The sequence below is a fragment of the Nomascus leucogenys genome, chromosome 22a (assembly GCF_006542625.1).
Source record: "Nomascus leucogenys isolate Asia chromosome 22a, Asia_NLE_v1, whole genome shotgun sequence".
Lineage (NCBI taxonomy): Eukaryota > Metazoa > Chordata > Mammalia > Primates > Hylobatidae > Nomascus > Nomascus leucogenys.
Window position 1 is genome coordinate 90,199,670 of NC_044402.1, and position 15,594 is coordinate 90,215,263.

At 36.3% G+C, this 15,594-nt stretch overlaps 1 protein-coding gene across 8 annotated transcripts in view; it reads left to right on the plus strand.

Moving 5' to 3' along the window:
- PMS1 (PMS1 homolog 1, mismatch repair system component) overlaps positions 1–15,594 on the plus strand; it is a 96,013-nt gene that overhangs the window by 60,797 nt on the left and 19,622 nt on the right. For all 8 annotated transcript variants that reach the window (XR_004028061.1, XR_004028060.1, XM_003253844.3 and 5 more), the window contains 3 exons: positions 8,588–8,710; positions 9,887–10,030; positions 10,186–11,075. Coding sequence is in view for 6 of the 8 variants with exons in the window: in XM_003253844.3 (XP_003253892.2) it covers positions 8,588–8,710; positions 9,887–10,030; positions 10,186–11,075 (1,157 nt within the window). In the remaining 2 variants the exon portion in view is untranslated. The remainder of the gene's footprint in view (positions 1–8,587; positions 8,711–9,886; positions 10,031–10,185; positions 11,076–15,594) is intronic.

Consider the following 15,594-nt stretch of genomic DNA (forward strand, 5'->3'; position numbering starts at 1 on the left):
CAAATATGTGTGTAAGGTAAAAGAGAAAATACAGAGCTTATATTAAACCTCTTTCCCCAGCCCTACTTCCCTTTTTATCTTTTCTGTTTGTTGCTTACATTGATTTTCAAGAAAATTATGTTCAATTTAGAATCTTTTCTGTTTACATTCTACTATAAAAGAAAAATAGTTGGCTGGGCATGGTGACTCACGCCTGTAATTCCAGCACTTTGGAAGTCCGGGTTGGGCGGATCACCTGAGGTCAGGACTTCAAGACCAGCCTGGCCAACATGGTGAAACCCTGTCTCAACTAAAAATACAAAAATTAGCCAGGTGTGGTGGCACATGCCTGTAATCCCAGCTACTTGGGAGGCTAAGGCAGGATAATCACTTGAACCCAGGAGGCAGAGGTTGGAGTGAGCCGAGATTGCGCCATTGCACTCCAGCCTGGGTGACAGAGTGAGATTCCATCTCAAAAAAAAAAAACAAAACCGTTTTTCCCCCACTTTCCCATTCCAAATATGTAGTTAAACTTTCTCTTGATCTATCAGTTTAGATAGTACTTTTTTACTCCCTAATACTGGATGATGTTCTTAACTCAAACTTTTCTTCTTACTCCTTCCTCTTTCAATCATATCAGCAATAGTTTTATATTATCAAGTTTAATTATATATATACGTATATATATGTATATACGTATATATGTATATGTGTATATGTATACATGTATATATGTATATATGTGTATATATGTGTATATATTTATATATATATGTGTATATATATATATATATGTAATTTTTTTCTTCTTTTTTTTTTTTTTTGAGACAGTCTCACTCTGTCACCCAGACTGGAGTGCAATGGCGCAATCTCAGCTCACTCCAACCTCTGCCTCCTGGGTTCAAGTGATTCTCATGCCTCAGCCTCCCTAGTAGCTAGAATTACAGGGGTATGCCATCACACCCAGCTAATTTTTGTATTTTTAGTGGAGATAGCATTTCACTATGTTGCCCAGGCTGGTCTCGATCCTCTGACCTCAGGTGATCTGCCTGCCTCGACCTCCCAAAGTGCTGGGATTATAGGTGTGAGCCACCACACCCAGCCTCATATTTTCTTAGGTAGCCATTTTTTTCTTCTATCTTTTGTCTGAAGATTGATTCTAAAAGTTGAAAACTTGTATGGACTATAAAACAATCTTCATTAAAAGCCCAGTATTATAGTAGGATTACATTTTACCTCTAAAGATCCAGTGTTATATCTCTTATGCCATACAAATGAGAATATTCCTAGAGCCCTGATTAAATGGAATCTCTGTTCTTGTACTCCCATCAGTTGCTCAAAATTTATCATGTTTTTCTTTGCTTAATAAATGGACTATCTGACGTAGTTTTTTGCTTTTTCTGGGATTTTCAAAAGTTTTTTTTTAATGAAAAAGTTTTCTTCATCGTGTTAGCAATAGAATCCAACTCTTTTAGTCATCCTAGCTGTAGTTGGTAATCCATTTCATTACATCTTTTTGAAGTCATTGTTCTTAGACCCCACTTAATTCTTATTTGGATCATATCTTAGACCTTCTGCACAACTCTCATCTTCAGATATCTTTTTATAGGAATGATGGTTGGTTCCATTATTACTGGTATGTCATGCATTCCTCTTTCTTGGCACTCATACTCATTTTTCTTTTTTTTTTTTCTTTTTGAGATGGAGTATTGCTTTATCACCCAGGCTGAAGTGCAGTAGCGCACTCTTTGCACACTGCAACTTCCGCCTCCAAGGTTCAAACGATTCTCCTGCCTCAGCCTCCTGAGTAGCTGGGACTACAGCCACAACACCCGGCTAATTTTTGTATTTTTAATAGAGATGGGGTCTTACCGTGTTGGCCAGGCTGGTCTCAAACTCCTGACCTCAAGTGATCTGCCCACCCCGGCCTCCCAAAGTGCTAGGATTACAGGCGTGAGCCACTGTGTCCGGCCCCATACTCATTTTTCTAAGGCATATCTTTAAGTAATTTCCACAGCAGGAGGGGACATGAGAGGTAATTTTTCATGTCTGTGGCCGGGCGGGGTGGGTCACACCTGTCCCAACACTTTGGGAGGCTGAGGCAGTTGAGGCCAGAAGCTTAAGACCAGCCTGGGCAACATAGTAAGACCCTGTCTCTAAAAATAAAAATACAAAAATTGGCCAGGTGTGGTGGCTCACACCTGTAATCCCAGCACTTTGGGAAGCCAAGGTGGGTGGATCATCTGAGGTCAGGAGTTTGAGACCAGCCTGGCCAACATGGCAAAACCCCACCTCTACTAAAAATACAGAAATTAGCCGGATATGGTGGCAGGTGCCTGTAATCCCAGCTACTTGGGAGGCTGAGGCAGGAGAATCGCTTGAACCCGGGAGGCAGATGTTGCAGTGAGCCCAGATCTTGCCACTGCACTCTAGCCTGGGCAACAGGGCAAGACTCTGTCTCAAAAAAAAAAAACTAGTCAAGCATGGTAGTACATGCCTGTTGTCCCGGCTACTTGGGAGGCTGAGGTGGGAGGATCCCTTGAGCCCAAAAGTTAAAGGTTACAGTGAGCTATGATCATGCCACTGCACTCCAGCCTCGGCCAGAAAGAGACCCTGTCTCAAAACAAACAAATTTAAAAAAGAAGTCCAAATTTTCATGCCTGAGAATGAGTTCATCTTGCACTTTCTCTTGTTGATAGTCTGGCAGACATAGACTTTTAGATTGAAATTAATTTTTGAGGTCTTGAGTATTTTTTTACTATCCATTTTTGCTAATGGGAAACAATGCATTCCACTTCTTTTTTTTTCTTTTTTTTTTTTTCCGAGACAGACTCTTGCTCTGTCACCCAGGCTGGAGTGCAGTGGTGCAATCTCAGCTTACTGAAACCTCTGCCTCCTGGGTTCAAGTGATTCTCCTACCTCAGCCTCCTGAGTAGCTGGGATTGCAGGTGCGCGCCACCACATCTAACTAATTTTTGTATTTTTAGTAGAGATGGGATTTCACCATGTTGATCAGGCTGGTCTTGAACTCCTGACCTCGTGATCTGCCCGCCTCGGCCCCCCAAAGTGCCTATTTCTTTTTTTCCAGATGATAAGTTTTCTTCTATTTGAAAGTTCTTAGGATCTGTCCTTTATCCTTACAAGGATGTGTCTAAGTGTGTGTCTTTTATTATTTGTTTATTGTGCTGAGCATTTGATGTGGATCTTTTGAATCTGAAGGCTCATTTCTTTCTCAGCCCCAGGTTATATACTTCCATCCATTATCACTTTGATAATTTCTATTTTTTATGAACCTCCCTATTGTTATTAAGACCTCCTGTTAATTTTCTCCTATTGTTTTTTCTCAGGTTTCCCATCTTTAATTTTTTCCATAAGTTTTGAGAGATCTGGTTTTTAAACCTTCTATTGAATGTTTTTTTTAATTTTAAAAGTTATGTTTAATTTCCAAGAGTATTTTTTATTGCTTTTTCATACTTACTGTTTTATGGATACAAAACTTGGGTCTCTCTAAAGATAATTGTTTTTGTTTTTAAATTATGTGTTCCTTTAATAATTTCTGTTTATTAGGAGGTCAGTTTTGTTTTACTTGTCAGGTCTTTTTCCTCCAGTCCTCTAATTCTCTTGTCTTTCTCCATGACTAAGAAATCTAATTGGGAACAGGGTGTTTGTGGCTGGGCTTATTGACTGTCAGGTTCCACTTGAGTGTTGAGTAATTAAGGTCCTAATTCTGTTCCTGGAGTTGTGCTAAGCAGTTGGCTTCTTTTCTTCTCTTCCATTTTTTTTCATAATTTGTTGAAACCTCTTCTGCTACTATGTCCCTTCCCATTCTCTTTGTAGTATTGAGTTCTTAATTATTGCTTATCATTTTATCAAAATCTTGGATGGAAGCTTGTACTCAGGTAATGCTTGGGATTTTCTTTGCCGGGGGACAATTCAGGCCAACCTTAGTGGCCAGCTACAGTGTTGGCCATGATGTGACGTGGGTCCTATTTTTCAGAGCTCCCTAAAGAGTTGTTTTCTAGTTTTGACACACTACAGTGCTACTTCAAACTGATTACGGTCACTGACTTGGGATGGCAAGGGTACTGTCTAAATTCTGCTAGATTCCTCGTGGGTTCGTGGTACTTTGTTGCCTATAGTGGTAACCCAGGCAGCTTATGGCAGGAGATCTAGACTTGATACCTTTACCATCATGCCCTGGATATTCTAGCTATCATAATTTAGTCTGAAGACTAGCAGTGTTGGCATCACCTGGAAGCTTATTGAAAATAAAGAATCCTGGGCTTCATCCTAGATCGACTGAATCAGAATCTGCATTTTAACAAGGTCCCCAGGTGCACATTCAAGTGTGAAAAGCACTGATCTAGACTTTGGTCAGCTATGATTTCATGAGTGAATGAGACTATCTCATGAATCAGTCCTGTACTTGGAAATCTTTTCCTCCCATCTGTTTTGAGATGTGTTGCCAGATCTGTGCTTGTCCATTGAATTTTTATTTTCAATGGGCAAGCACAGATAGAATTGCATAAAGACTCCTAGTAATCCATCATAGATATGAGAATTTTTGCTGCACCTCTGTGGTTATTTTTACATGGTGGATTGAGGGAATTTGGGAAGCATGTGTTCGTGTTCCAGTTCCATGGGCTGTCAGAATGATAAACTTTTGAGTGTCTCTGGTGAGAGTGATCATCTAACCAAATCCCTCTTCTGTTATTGCACTGTGTGTCCAAGGTGTTGTATTTATGTTGCCACCAGCTACCCATTATCACTCCATTCTTTCTGGGCTTGTATGGTTGAAGGAGACTGGTCCTATATCACAGTTTCTTTGAGCCCTTTCTCCATCCCTGGCCAAAAGCAATCTTAAGTTGTTTTCCACTGCTAGTTAGTGGTTGTCCTCACCTCACTTCTGTACCCATTATATACCTTTAAGTTGTGCAACTTGGCCACCAAGGCCTCTTGACTAGTCTGGGATGACAGTGCCATTGGCCACTGGGAATCTTGGATGTGGAGAATCTTTATATATCTCTTCCCATAATGTGAGGGTACTTTTTTTATTTTTTTCCATCTACAGGAACCCCACATGGGAAGAACTAATTATTGGTGGTGATCTCAACAGGGCCACTGCCCTGGTGGCTTTTGTGAGGCATTTCCCATTGTGACTTTGTGGGCTTGATGGAGCTCCTGAAGTTATCCTTTTTGACATCTGTCTTCTCTTTGACATTTCTATCTCTGCATTACTTTATGCTAAGTTCTAAATAAATTCCTCATCATTGCCTGATTTTAATTCCCGAAACTATATATTTTGTTTCTAGGATTTACAATTTATTTGTTTTCATGTTCTTCTCTTCTAAACTTGATTTATAGCTACCAATTCTAATTTCTTTACCTTTTTTTAAGTGTATGCTACTTTTTTAAAAAGCATGTTACATACACTAATAATTTCAAAGTCCTTTTCATATTGCTCTATCATTTCTACTTTCTTGAGACAAAATTATCTAATTCTCTGATATTTTATATGCTTTGAAAATTTAATTTCAAAATCATCTTGAATGCAGGTTTATTGTTTTTGTTGCTTTGTTTTTGCTTTCCCCAACTTCCACTTCGTTCCCATAGTTTGGCAGATAATTCATTCGCCGGCCCCAATTCAACACCAGGTATCATATTAGTAATTCATGCCTCATCCTGCCAAGCTTTTACAGGCCCCTTTTCTTAGCCAGTTTGGCTTAGCCTTGTTCTTGGTTTGGAGTTGTCTCTGTTCTTTCTTGTGACTCTGGCAAGCAGCTCCAGACAGTGGCCACAGTATTTTTAAACTGTTTTTTTGTTTTTTTTTTTGGTTTTTTTTTTTTTTTTTTTGGAGAAGAGGTGCTATATGAGCCGCCTTTTTTAAATGGAAAGACTGATTTCAATCCCCTGTCTTGAATGGGGTGTTTTCAGTCCTTATTTCTGTACCAGAATTTAATTTCCAGCTGGCACATCTTGTTTCTGATCCTAGACCACATAGGACATTTGACTTTAGCCGTCACTCCCTGTTAAATGTTTTGCAATCATAACATCTTTAACTACTTTTATGTGGGTGGCCTTTTGAAAATTTGTATTTTATCTATCACTGTTATATATTTGCAGTTGGAATGGCGGAGAAGGGGATTTCACATGAACTTGTTTCACTGTCCTGACCAAAAGTACTTAAATTACTACTGTAAAAATGTAACTTCATGATGTTGTGGAGGTTGACTGAAAGAGGAAAAGGATTAGTGTTAGGAGACCAGCCAGGGTTACATCAATATAATCAGGGTTAAGAAGAGGAGATGGGTTTGACAGACTGGGTAGCTGGCAGAGCCCTTATCATAGTAAATGAGTATAGGAGGAGCTAGCAGGATAGAAGTAGGATGAAATATTTTACCAAGTTTTGAATGTGGTGAGATTGAGAATATTTTTGTGACAGCCAGTTGAAGATGGTAAACACTGGGGAGTGAAAGAAATAGAAGCTATACAGCTATATCTTAGCATCACTGGTGTATGGGTAGTTGTTGAAACTATAGGTGTGAATGAAATTAGGAAGAGTAACTAGAGAGCAGGAAAAAGGGGCCTGATAATGGAACTTGGGGACCATCATCATTTATACGGGGTAAGGAAAAGGAGAGAAACCAGCAAACCAGAATGAAGAGGAGGCATCAGAGAGGAAGCAGAAAGCCCAAAGGAGAAGGATGAAACAGATTCATTCAGTGAGACACTTCCCAGATGAGAGAATTGTGAAGGTGTTGGGCCACAGGGAGTCAAATAAGAGGTCTGCGTAGTGTCCCTTGGAGTTGGTTATTGAAGTAGAAGCCTGCTTATATGGGATTAGAGATGAAGGGAAGAGAAGGGCGGACCATAGTTGAGAAGCAATTAGGGAAGAGAGGTATTTGTATTTTGCCTTCAATTTTTGTTATGCTTTTTAGGAAATTGAAGAATACACTTGGGTACAGAATTTTCTAAAGTCTTGTCTAATTTTCAATTTTGTTGGACTGATTTGGTGTCTCAAGTTATTTTTCCATGAACTGGCCTGATTTTCACTTTTTACAGCATTTTATGAGACTCTACTGTTTTATTTTACTTTGCCATATAAGTTAAACATAGTTTGTTCTTAAGATTATCCTAAACCATTTTTAAAGCTCAGTATCTAGAATAGTAATTATTAAGTGGCCAACCAAGATGGTGTGAAAGGAAATCACTAGCAATATTACATATTTCTTCTTCATTTTATTCTTTATTCTTATCCTCTCAGCGCAGACTTTTTTTAAAGTCACAAACCCAGTAAGTCTTTCAGAGGCTAAACAGGCTCTCCCTGATGCCCAGCAGGTGCTTTAAAAAGGATCTCATGTTACCTGGTAAATTATACAACCATTTTTAAATGCTGTGAAGTTTTGCAGTTGATTAAGTAGTATCATTTTATAATGGATTATACAGATTAATTTATTTTTTCAAATTGGCACAATTTGGCATTGTGACAATAATGCACTTAGTGTTCTAAAACTGGTAATGCATCTCCTTAAACACTTATTTCCAAGGGCAGGGATAGCCATAGACATAGGTGGCAGCTTACAGGCTATGTTAATAAGGAGCCCCACGGTTCCTGCTTAACTAAAAATAGTACCCCCGGTGACTTGCTTGTTTTTCTCAACCTAAGCTAAAATTTTACTATGAGTGTTCCTTGACAGATGAATAACACATCTAGTTCTAATTGTTTCTGATAAGAGATTTTAAGTCTATATTTTAAATAACTTAACAAAAATCACATAGCTAGTGGTAGAACTGGGATTCAAACCTTGTCAATCTGCCTGTGTCTTACATTCTTAACAGTATAGTATGTTGGCTTTAGCTGTGTTCATTAACTAAAGATAAAAGTGGGAGCATGTTCTCTGCTTCCATATCCCTTCAATATCTTTCTCTTCTCTGGTATTCTTTTCTAGTATCCTTCTTCATTTTCTCTTTCCTCTTTATACATTTGTAAAGTAGAGAAAGATAGCATATAAATAATCAGTAAATTTTTTATAGAAGAGTTTTCTAAACAAAAATGAAGCTAAAGTACAATAGTGCAATGAGTATTTAGCCCTGAGGAAGTTAATACAGAGTAAAAGAGGTTTTTTTTAACTCAGAAATAACCCAGTAAGATTGGCTTTATATAGCATACTCAGAATGAAGATAGAAACAGCAACTTCTTTATAGGAAAAGATGGTTAAAGAGAAAAGGACAAACAGCCAGAGAAAAGTCACAATGTGAGGAAAGAAACTTTTAAAAGACAGAAAAAAGGTTGAGTAGAGAGTGAATGCTGTATGTCTTATGACAGTTAAATATCTGAAAGTATAACCATTCATGAAGATTTTATAAATGTCAATTTTTCCTTAGAGTTGCAAAAAAAAAAAAAAGAGGCAGAAAGCACCAGTGTAGCATGCTTTACTATTTTATTTAAAGTTAATACTTGAGACATGGTTATCAGGAAGTATATGGCTTTTTAGACCTTAAGATGAAAATCTGTTTTTTAATTTTTTTATACCTTTCAAAGTGTTGTATATAGCCAGACCCGTGGAACTACATTGTTGACATTGCATATTCTGTAATTATTATATAGATTTATCTCAGTGGATTTCTTCCAAAGTGTGATGCAGACCACTCTTTCACTAGTCTTTCAACACCAGAAAGAAGTTTCATCTTCATAAACAGTCGACCAGTACATCAAAAAGATATCTTAAAGGTAGTATGCTTTAGAAAAAAAAAATATTTGAATTGGAAATTTGTCACATTGTAACAAGGACTACTTCCAAGAATTTGCACTAAAATAAAGAAAAAGAAATACAATGTCATTTATTAAGCATTATGCATGATAGAAAGACATATGATGTCTCTCTTATTCTTCATGGCAATTCTGGACTGCATTATGGTCCGCATTTATAGTGAGGAAACAAATGTTCAATGTTTCTCTTAGGCCACATAGCCAGGAAATTAAAGTTAGAGAGTTAGTAGTTTTTTTGTTTTTGTTTTTGTTCTTTTGAGATGGAGTTTCGCTCTCCAGGCTGGATTGCAATGGCGTGTCCCGTGATCTTGGCTCACTGCAACCTCTGCCTCCTGGGTTTGAGCAGTTATCCTGCCTCAGCCTCACAAGTAGCTGGTATTACAGGCACCTGCCACTATGCCCAGCTAATTTTTTTTGTAGTTTTAGTAGAGATGGGGTTTCACCATTTGGCCAGGCTGGTCTCGAACTCCTGTCCTCAAGTGATCTGCCCACCTCAGCCTCCCAAAGTGCTGTGATTACAAGCCAGAGCCACCGTGCTAGAGTTTTGATTTGAATCCTAAACCTTCAGAACTTCCATGACATTGTGATTTTTAATTATTAAGCCAGTTTTATTGCATGTTTGTACTTGTTATGAATGCTTGTGCTTCATTTAGGTTCAAGGCCTCCAAAGGAGTATTACTACTTAGATAATGCTTTCTTTTTTTTTTTTTTTTTTTTTTTTTTTTTTTTTTGAGATGCAGCCTTGCTCTTTTGCCCATGCTGGAGTGCAGTAGCATGATTTCGGCTCAATGCAACCTCCATTTCCCAGGTTCAAGCAATTCTTCTGCCTCATCCTCCCAAATATCTGGGATTACAGGTTCCTGCCACTATGCCTGGCTAATTTTTGTACTTTTTAGTAGAGACGGGGTTTCATCACGTTGGCCAGGCTGGTCTTGAACTCCTAACCTCAAGTGATCCCCCCCGCCTTGGCCTCCCAAAGTGCTGGGATCCCAGGCATGAGCCACTGTGCCCAGCCATGATAATGCTTTTCCTAATAAGCAGTTGCATCTACTCAATTTCTCAGTTGAATTTGCTGGGTTTTATTGTACTTTTTAATTACATATTATTTTTTATTTTATTTATTACATGTATTTCTAGTTAATCCGACATCATTACAATCTGAAATGCCTAAAGGAATCTACTCGTTTGTATCCTATTTTCTTTCTGAAAATCGATGTTCCTACAGCTGATGTTGATGTCAATTTAACACCAGATAAGAGTCAAGTATTATTACAAAATAAGGTAACTTTTCAGATAATTTTTTCTTATGCTATTTATAAACATATATTACTGTTTTCATATAAAAAAGATTTGTTTATGTTTATCTTTTTTATTATTTAAAATCTTGTCCATTATTTTCATAATTTCCCCTAACATTTGTTAATTTGTATTTTTAGGAATCTGTTTTAATTGCTCTTGAAAATCTGATGACGACTTGTTATGGACCATTACCTAGTACAAATTCTTATGAAAATAATAAAACAGATGTTTCCGCAGCTGACATTGTTCTTAGTAAAACAGCAGAAACAGATGTGCTTTTTAATAAAATGGAATCATCTGGAAAGAATTATTCAAATGTTGATACTTCAATCATTCCATTCCAAAATGATATGCATAATGATGAATCTGGAAAGAACGCTGATGATTGTTTAAAGCACCAGATAAGAGATGGTGACTTTGGTTATGGTCATTGTAGTAGTGAAATTTCTAACATTGATAAAAACACTAAGAATGCATTTCAAGACATTTCAATGAGTAATGTATCACGGGAGAACACTCAGACGGAATATAGTAAAACTTGTTTTATGGGTTCCGTTAAGCACACCCAGTCAGAAAATGGCAATAAAGACCATATAGATGAGAGTGGGGAAAATGAGGAAGAAGCAGGTCTTGAAAACTCTTTGGAAATTTCTGCAGATGAGTGGAGCAGGGGAAATATACTTAAAAATTCAGTGGGAGAGAATATTGAACCTGTGAAAATTTTAGTGCCTGAAAAAAGTTTACCATGTAAAGTAAGTAATAATAATTATCCAAGCCCTGAACAAACGAATCTTAATGAAGATCCATGTAACAAAAAATCAAATGTAATAGATAATAAATCTGGAAAAGTTACAGCTTATGATTTACTTAGCAATCGAGTAATCAAGAAACCCATGTCAGCAAGTGCTCTTTTTGTTCAAGATCATCGTCCTCAGTTTCTCATAGAAAATCCTAAGACTAGTTTAGAGGATGCAACACTACAAATTGAAGAACTGTGGAAGACATTGAGTGAAGAGGAAAAACTAAAGTAAGTTTCCAGAGCTTGCATGTGACCTGAATGTTCAGTTATTTCCATTCTATATGACTCACTGTTTAAAAAGAATTTTTTTTCACTTCTTATTTATGGAAAAGCAGATCGGAAAATACCTTTGGCTTGGATAGAGTACCTTTTTTGGTAACACTTTTTTTTTCTGCTAATTTAGGTTTTTTATTGGGGTGGGGGCTTGTATTATTTTGTTTTTTTGTTTAAGCCTTAACTGCTTTCTGATTTATTAAGCTTTTTGCTAAAGATTTTCCATTCATCTTCTCAATTTCAAACCACCATTTATCTTCTATTTTTTTTGTTTTATGTTTAATAACTTTCCTGTTGTAGAACTTTTTTAAAAAGCTTTTTCATTGGAACAGTTGTAACTGGTGTTTTTAATATCTTAACTATTCCCTTTCTTAAATTGGTCTCCAAAATATGTAATACAACACAAAAAATTTTGTATTATTGGCAGTTCAATTTAGTGTTGTTCATTTATACTGTTTCTATTCAGTATAACTTAAGGCTTGCTTCTAAGGTGTATTATTTATTATAACTTATAAACTATAGTGGGTATTTTTATTATGTAAATAGGTGATTTGATCTGTCTTTGATTAAAATAGTACTTGTCATATTTAAATTAGATTTTCTGAATGAACGTTCCAAAATAATATGATGAATGTTTTTAATTGACTTAGACACTTAATATAAACACAAAATATTATGTTCTGGTGATCTAACCCAGCAGAAAATGAGAGTGAAATTATACCTTCAATCATATACAGGTATCTAAGTATCTCAATATTATGTCAAATGTGTGGAAAAAATTTTACACGTAATCCATCATCTGGAGTTTATATTTGGTGATAAACTACCTAGATACTTGACCAATTTTTTTTTCATTCTTTCCTTAGCTTTTTCAGTCTTATAAAAACAATATCAATTTAAAATGATAAAGACCACTATTAACACCAAAATGAAAAGCCTCGATAAAGCTTTTCTCTTCAGCCTTTTTTTGTCATCTTCTTTTTTTAAGTGGGAATGGTTATTGTATTTTGTTCTTTTGGAAATATCCACAAAAGTAGACATTTTGAAGTATAAAGCCATTACCCCATTTCACCACCCATCATCTCATAGTCAGTCCTTTTAGTCCTGTTTCTTCCATACTTCCATTCACTTTCTTTCCCTTTCTTTATTATTCTGAAGCAAATCGTAGGCATATCATCTATTTCAGTATGTATCTCTAAGAGATAAAGATACTCATATTTTTGGGTGCAGGAAATCAACATGGCACATGGATACATATGTAACAAACCTGCACATTGTGCACATGTACCCTAAAACCTAAAGTATAATTAAAAAAAAAAAAAAGATACTCATATTTTAAACATAACCATAATACAATTGTCATAACTTTTTTAAAGGTATAGATTCCTTAATATATCAAATACTCAGTGTTCAAACTTATAATTGTTTCATAAATGTCAGAATTTTAAAGATTTGTTCTGAATTATGATGCAAATAAGGTTCACACAATGGTGATTGTCTTTAGTTTTACCTAAATGACACAACTATGCAGTTTAAAGGTGAGGGGACTTAACTTTTAAATATAGTAAGCCCACAAAAGTTGAATTGCATTGCCCAGGGAAATGAACTGAGAATTGTCTGAGAATAGGAAAAAACCATAGATGTTTCAAGTTCTCATGGAAATAGGGACAGTGTGCAAGCTTATGATGGAAACTTATCTTGCTGACTGTTCCTTTGCAGCCTCACAACAGCAGGTATCATTCCAGTTGCCTTTTGGGGAATGTCTGCATTGTTTCTCCTTGTGGGTCCCAAGGTGTCAGGTTACTAGGATTATGATTAATAGGCCTCATCTAAAAATCCATTTACCATCAATTACCGGAATATTCCAGGTAATATTCTGGAATCAAGCTTACTTTCTCTCACATTGCCATAAAGTAGACAAAAGAGGCATTGATGGTCAAGACCTCTGAAGCTTCACCTGGGTTCTAATCACAGTTCTTTGTTAGCTTTGTATTAAAAAGTGTGGACAGTCTCTCATGGATTGTTGTGAGGATTAAATAAGAATTGTGTGTTATGATACAAGATCAATTACTAACACATAGTAAATGATTGCTCACAATGTCAATATGATCAGTTTTTAATCTATGAAAGGGAATTTTTCTGTTGAGAAGAACATTTCTCATTTGTTGAGTCAAGATTAAATTGAATTTGGAGGCCAGAAATAGAAACCTATGAAGAAAATATAGGTATCTTGGGATCAGAGTTCTAATTGTATGTCACAGAGTGATGTGTTAGAACCTTTCAGAGCCAGGGGTCCTGGGACCATGATCAGCTGAGTCTAGTAGCATCATGATTAGTGAGAAGGTAGAGCAAAAATGATATAACACCCAAGAATCATACTAGCTACCATTTCTCTCCCTGCTTTATCTTGGAGTTCTTTCCATGATCCTAAATTCTCTAAGGTATATTAAGAGATATGAGAGTAGACTCCTCTTCTGTAGACCTTCAGTCCATCCTTTTTTTCCTTCTTCTTTTTTTCTTCCTTTTTTCCTTTTCCTTTCTTCTTCTCTCCATCCCTATTTCCCTTCTTTCAACTAGGAAATATTAAGGGTTTTCTGCATGTAAGGCCCGAGGTACTCTAGCTAGTCACAAATAAAACATACTTTCCCAACTCATGAATGGTGTAGGCTAGTAAGGAAGATTCAGTTAAACAAGAATGTGATGAGCTTTAAGATACAAGTTTTAAATATGAAGAACTAGGGGAAAATTTGGCAGTTGGACTTAATATTATCTGTGGAACAGGTAATGCTTCCCTGCATAGAAATTAACCAGAAGGATTTTAGGGAATTTTGTAGGTTGGAGGAACAGTATATGAGAAGGCCCAGAAGCTAGAAGGAACATGGTGTTATTAAGGAAATAAGATTCTATGACAGGAACAGAATATGAGGGAGTATGTGTAAAGAAAGTTGGGGGAAGGTGGGGGATGGATAATGGAAGGTTCTCAAAGCTATAACAAAGAGTTTGAATAAGGAGTAGGATCAGGATTGTTCAGTTTTTTGATGAGAGCTTGGGACAGATTTTGGAGTCAGGGAGTTACTGACATTGTTTTAGTTCTTCCTTTCTGGAGTTTTTTTGTCTTTTGTTTTTTTCCTTCCTCGCCTTCCTTCTAGTGGATTAAAATCCAGATTTGGGCCATGTTCCCTACCACTGGGGTCTCACTCAGTTGACGTTAGCTTGAACTTTTCATTTGCAGTAGTTATGAATATATTGCTATTTAAACTAAAAAAAAATTGCAATTAGGGTATTATGAAAATGATAAACTTTATAACTAAATGCAGTGTTTAGTCACAAGAACATTATTTGAATTGACTTCTGGTCAAATCAGGATTAATATTTTCCATTCAAGTTACTAAATCCCTTCTTGACATTAAGTACAACAGTAGCAGCTGCTTTTACTTAACATTTGCTTAATATTCCTTTGGACATAACTTTTTATATTTTCCAAAGATGAGTACCGTATGTGAAAATTTGCACATTATAATTAATTACAAATGGTGACCTTTGTTTTGAACTCATTTTACCACTGCACAGGAACAATCTTTAATTTGAATGTCTGAGTGCTAAAAATACTATTTTTAGGACCTGTTGAAAGTAAACTATTGAAAATCATGTGTTTTATATAGCTAATCCAGAACCTCAGATTCTAAGTAGAAAATAACTTTAAAGTTGTGAATATGGCAAAGTAAGTAACCAAAGGTGCATAGTTTACAATGAAATAAGGTCCTTTTTTTAACAATCTTATTCAGGTAGCATTTCTTCATTCAGCAGACAGGTACTGAGCACAAACTCACGCCATGCTGTGATCTCCTGTCTTTTAAATCTCACCTTTAACAGCGCTGTTCTCTCAATAATATTTTTATTTCTTCACATTCCATATTTTTCCTTGAGATTATTATATGCATATAATGAAATTCAGTTAGTGTTTTAAGAGTATGAGACTAGAAATAACCTTAATTCTGTAGTCCCAAGTTTAAAAGTTTCTTAAAAAGTAATCTTTTAGCAAAGTTACTTAATTTCCAACCATTACTCGCCCCTTTGTTTTGAGATTTGTGTTTCTTGGTAGAAAATAATGAGAGCAAAACATTTATCACCACTTACTCTGTGCTAAGTAATATTAAGTACTTGGCACACTTTAACTCATTTCTTACAACAAAACTGAAGTAGATGTATATTATCCATATGTTACAGTTGAGCATGAGACACAGAAAGATTAGATAATTTTCATAGGTTTACAGAACTACTAAGTGGCAGAACCAAGCCAGGATGTCTTCAGAGTCTGTGTTATTAATCACCACACTTTGCTGAACAAATAACAGTAGTTTCCAATTCTGGGTATGTACTGGAATCACCTGTGGAGCTTTGTGAAAACAGCTGCCCAATCTCAACCTAGGCCTAGAGAATTAGAAGCTCTGAGGGTGGGATCCAGGTATCACTT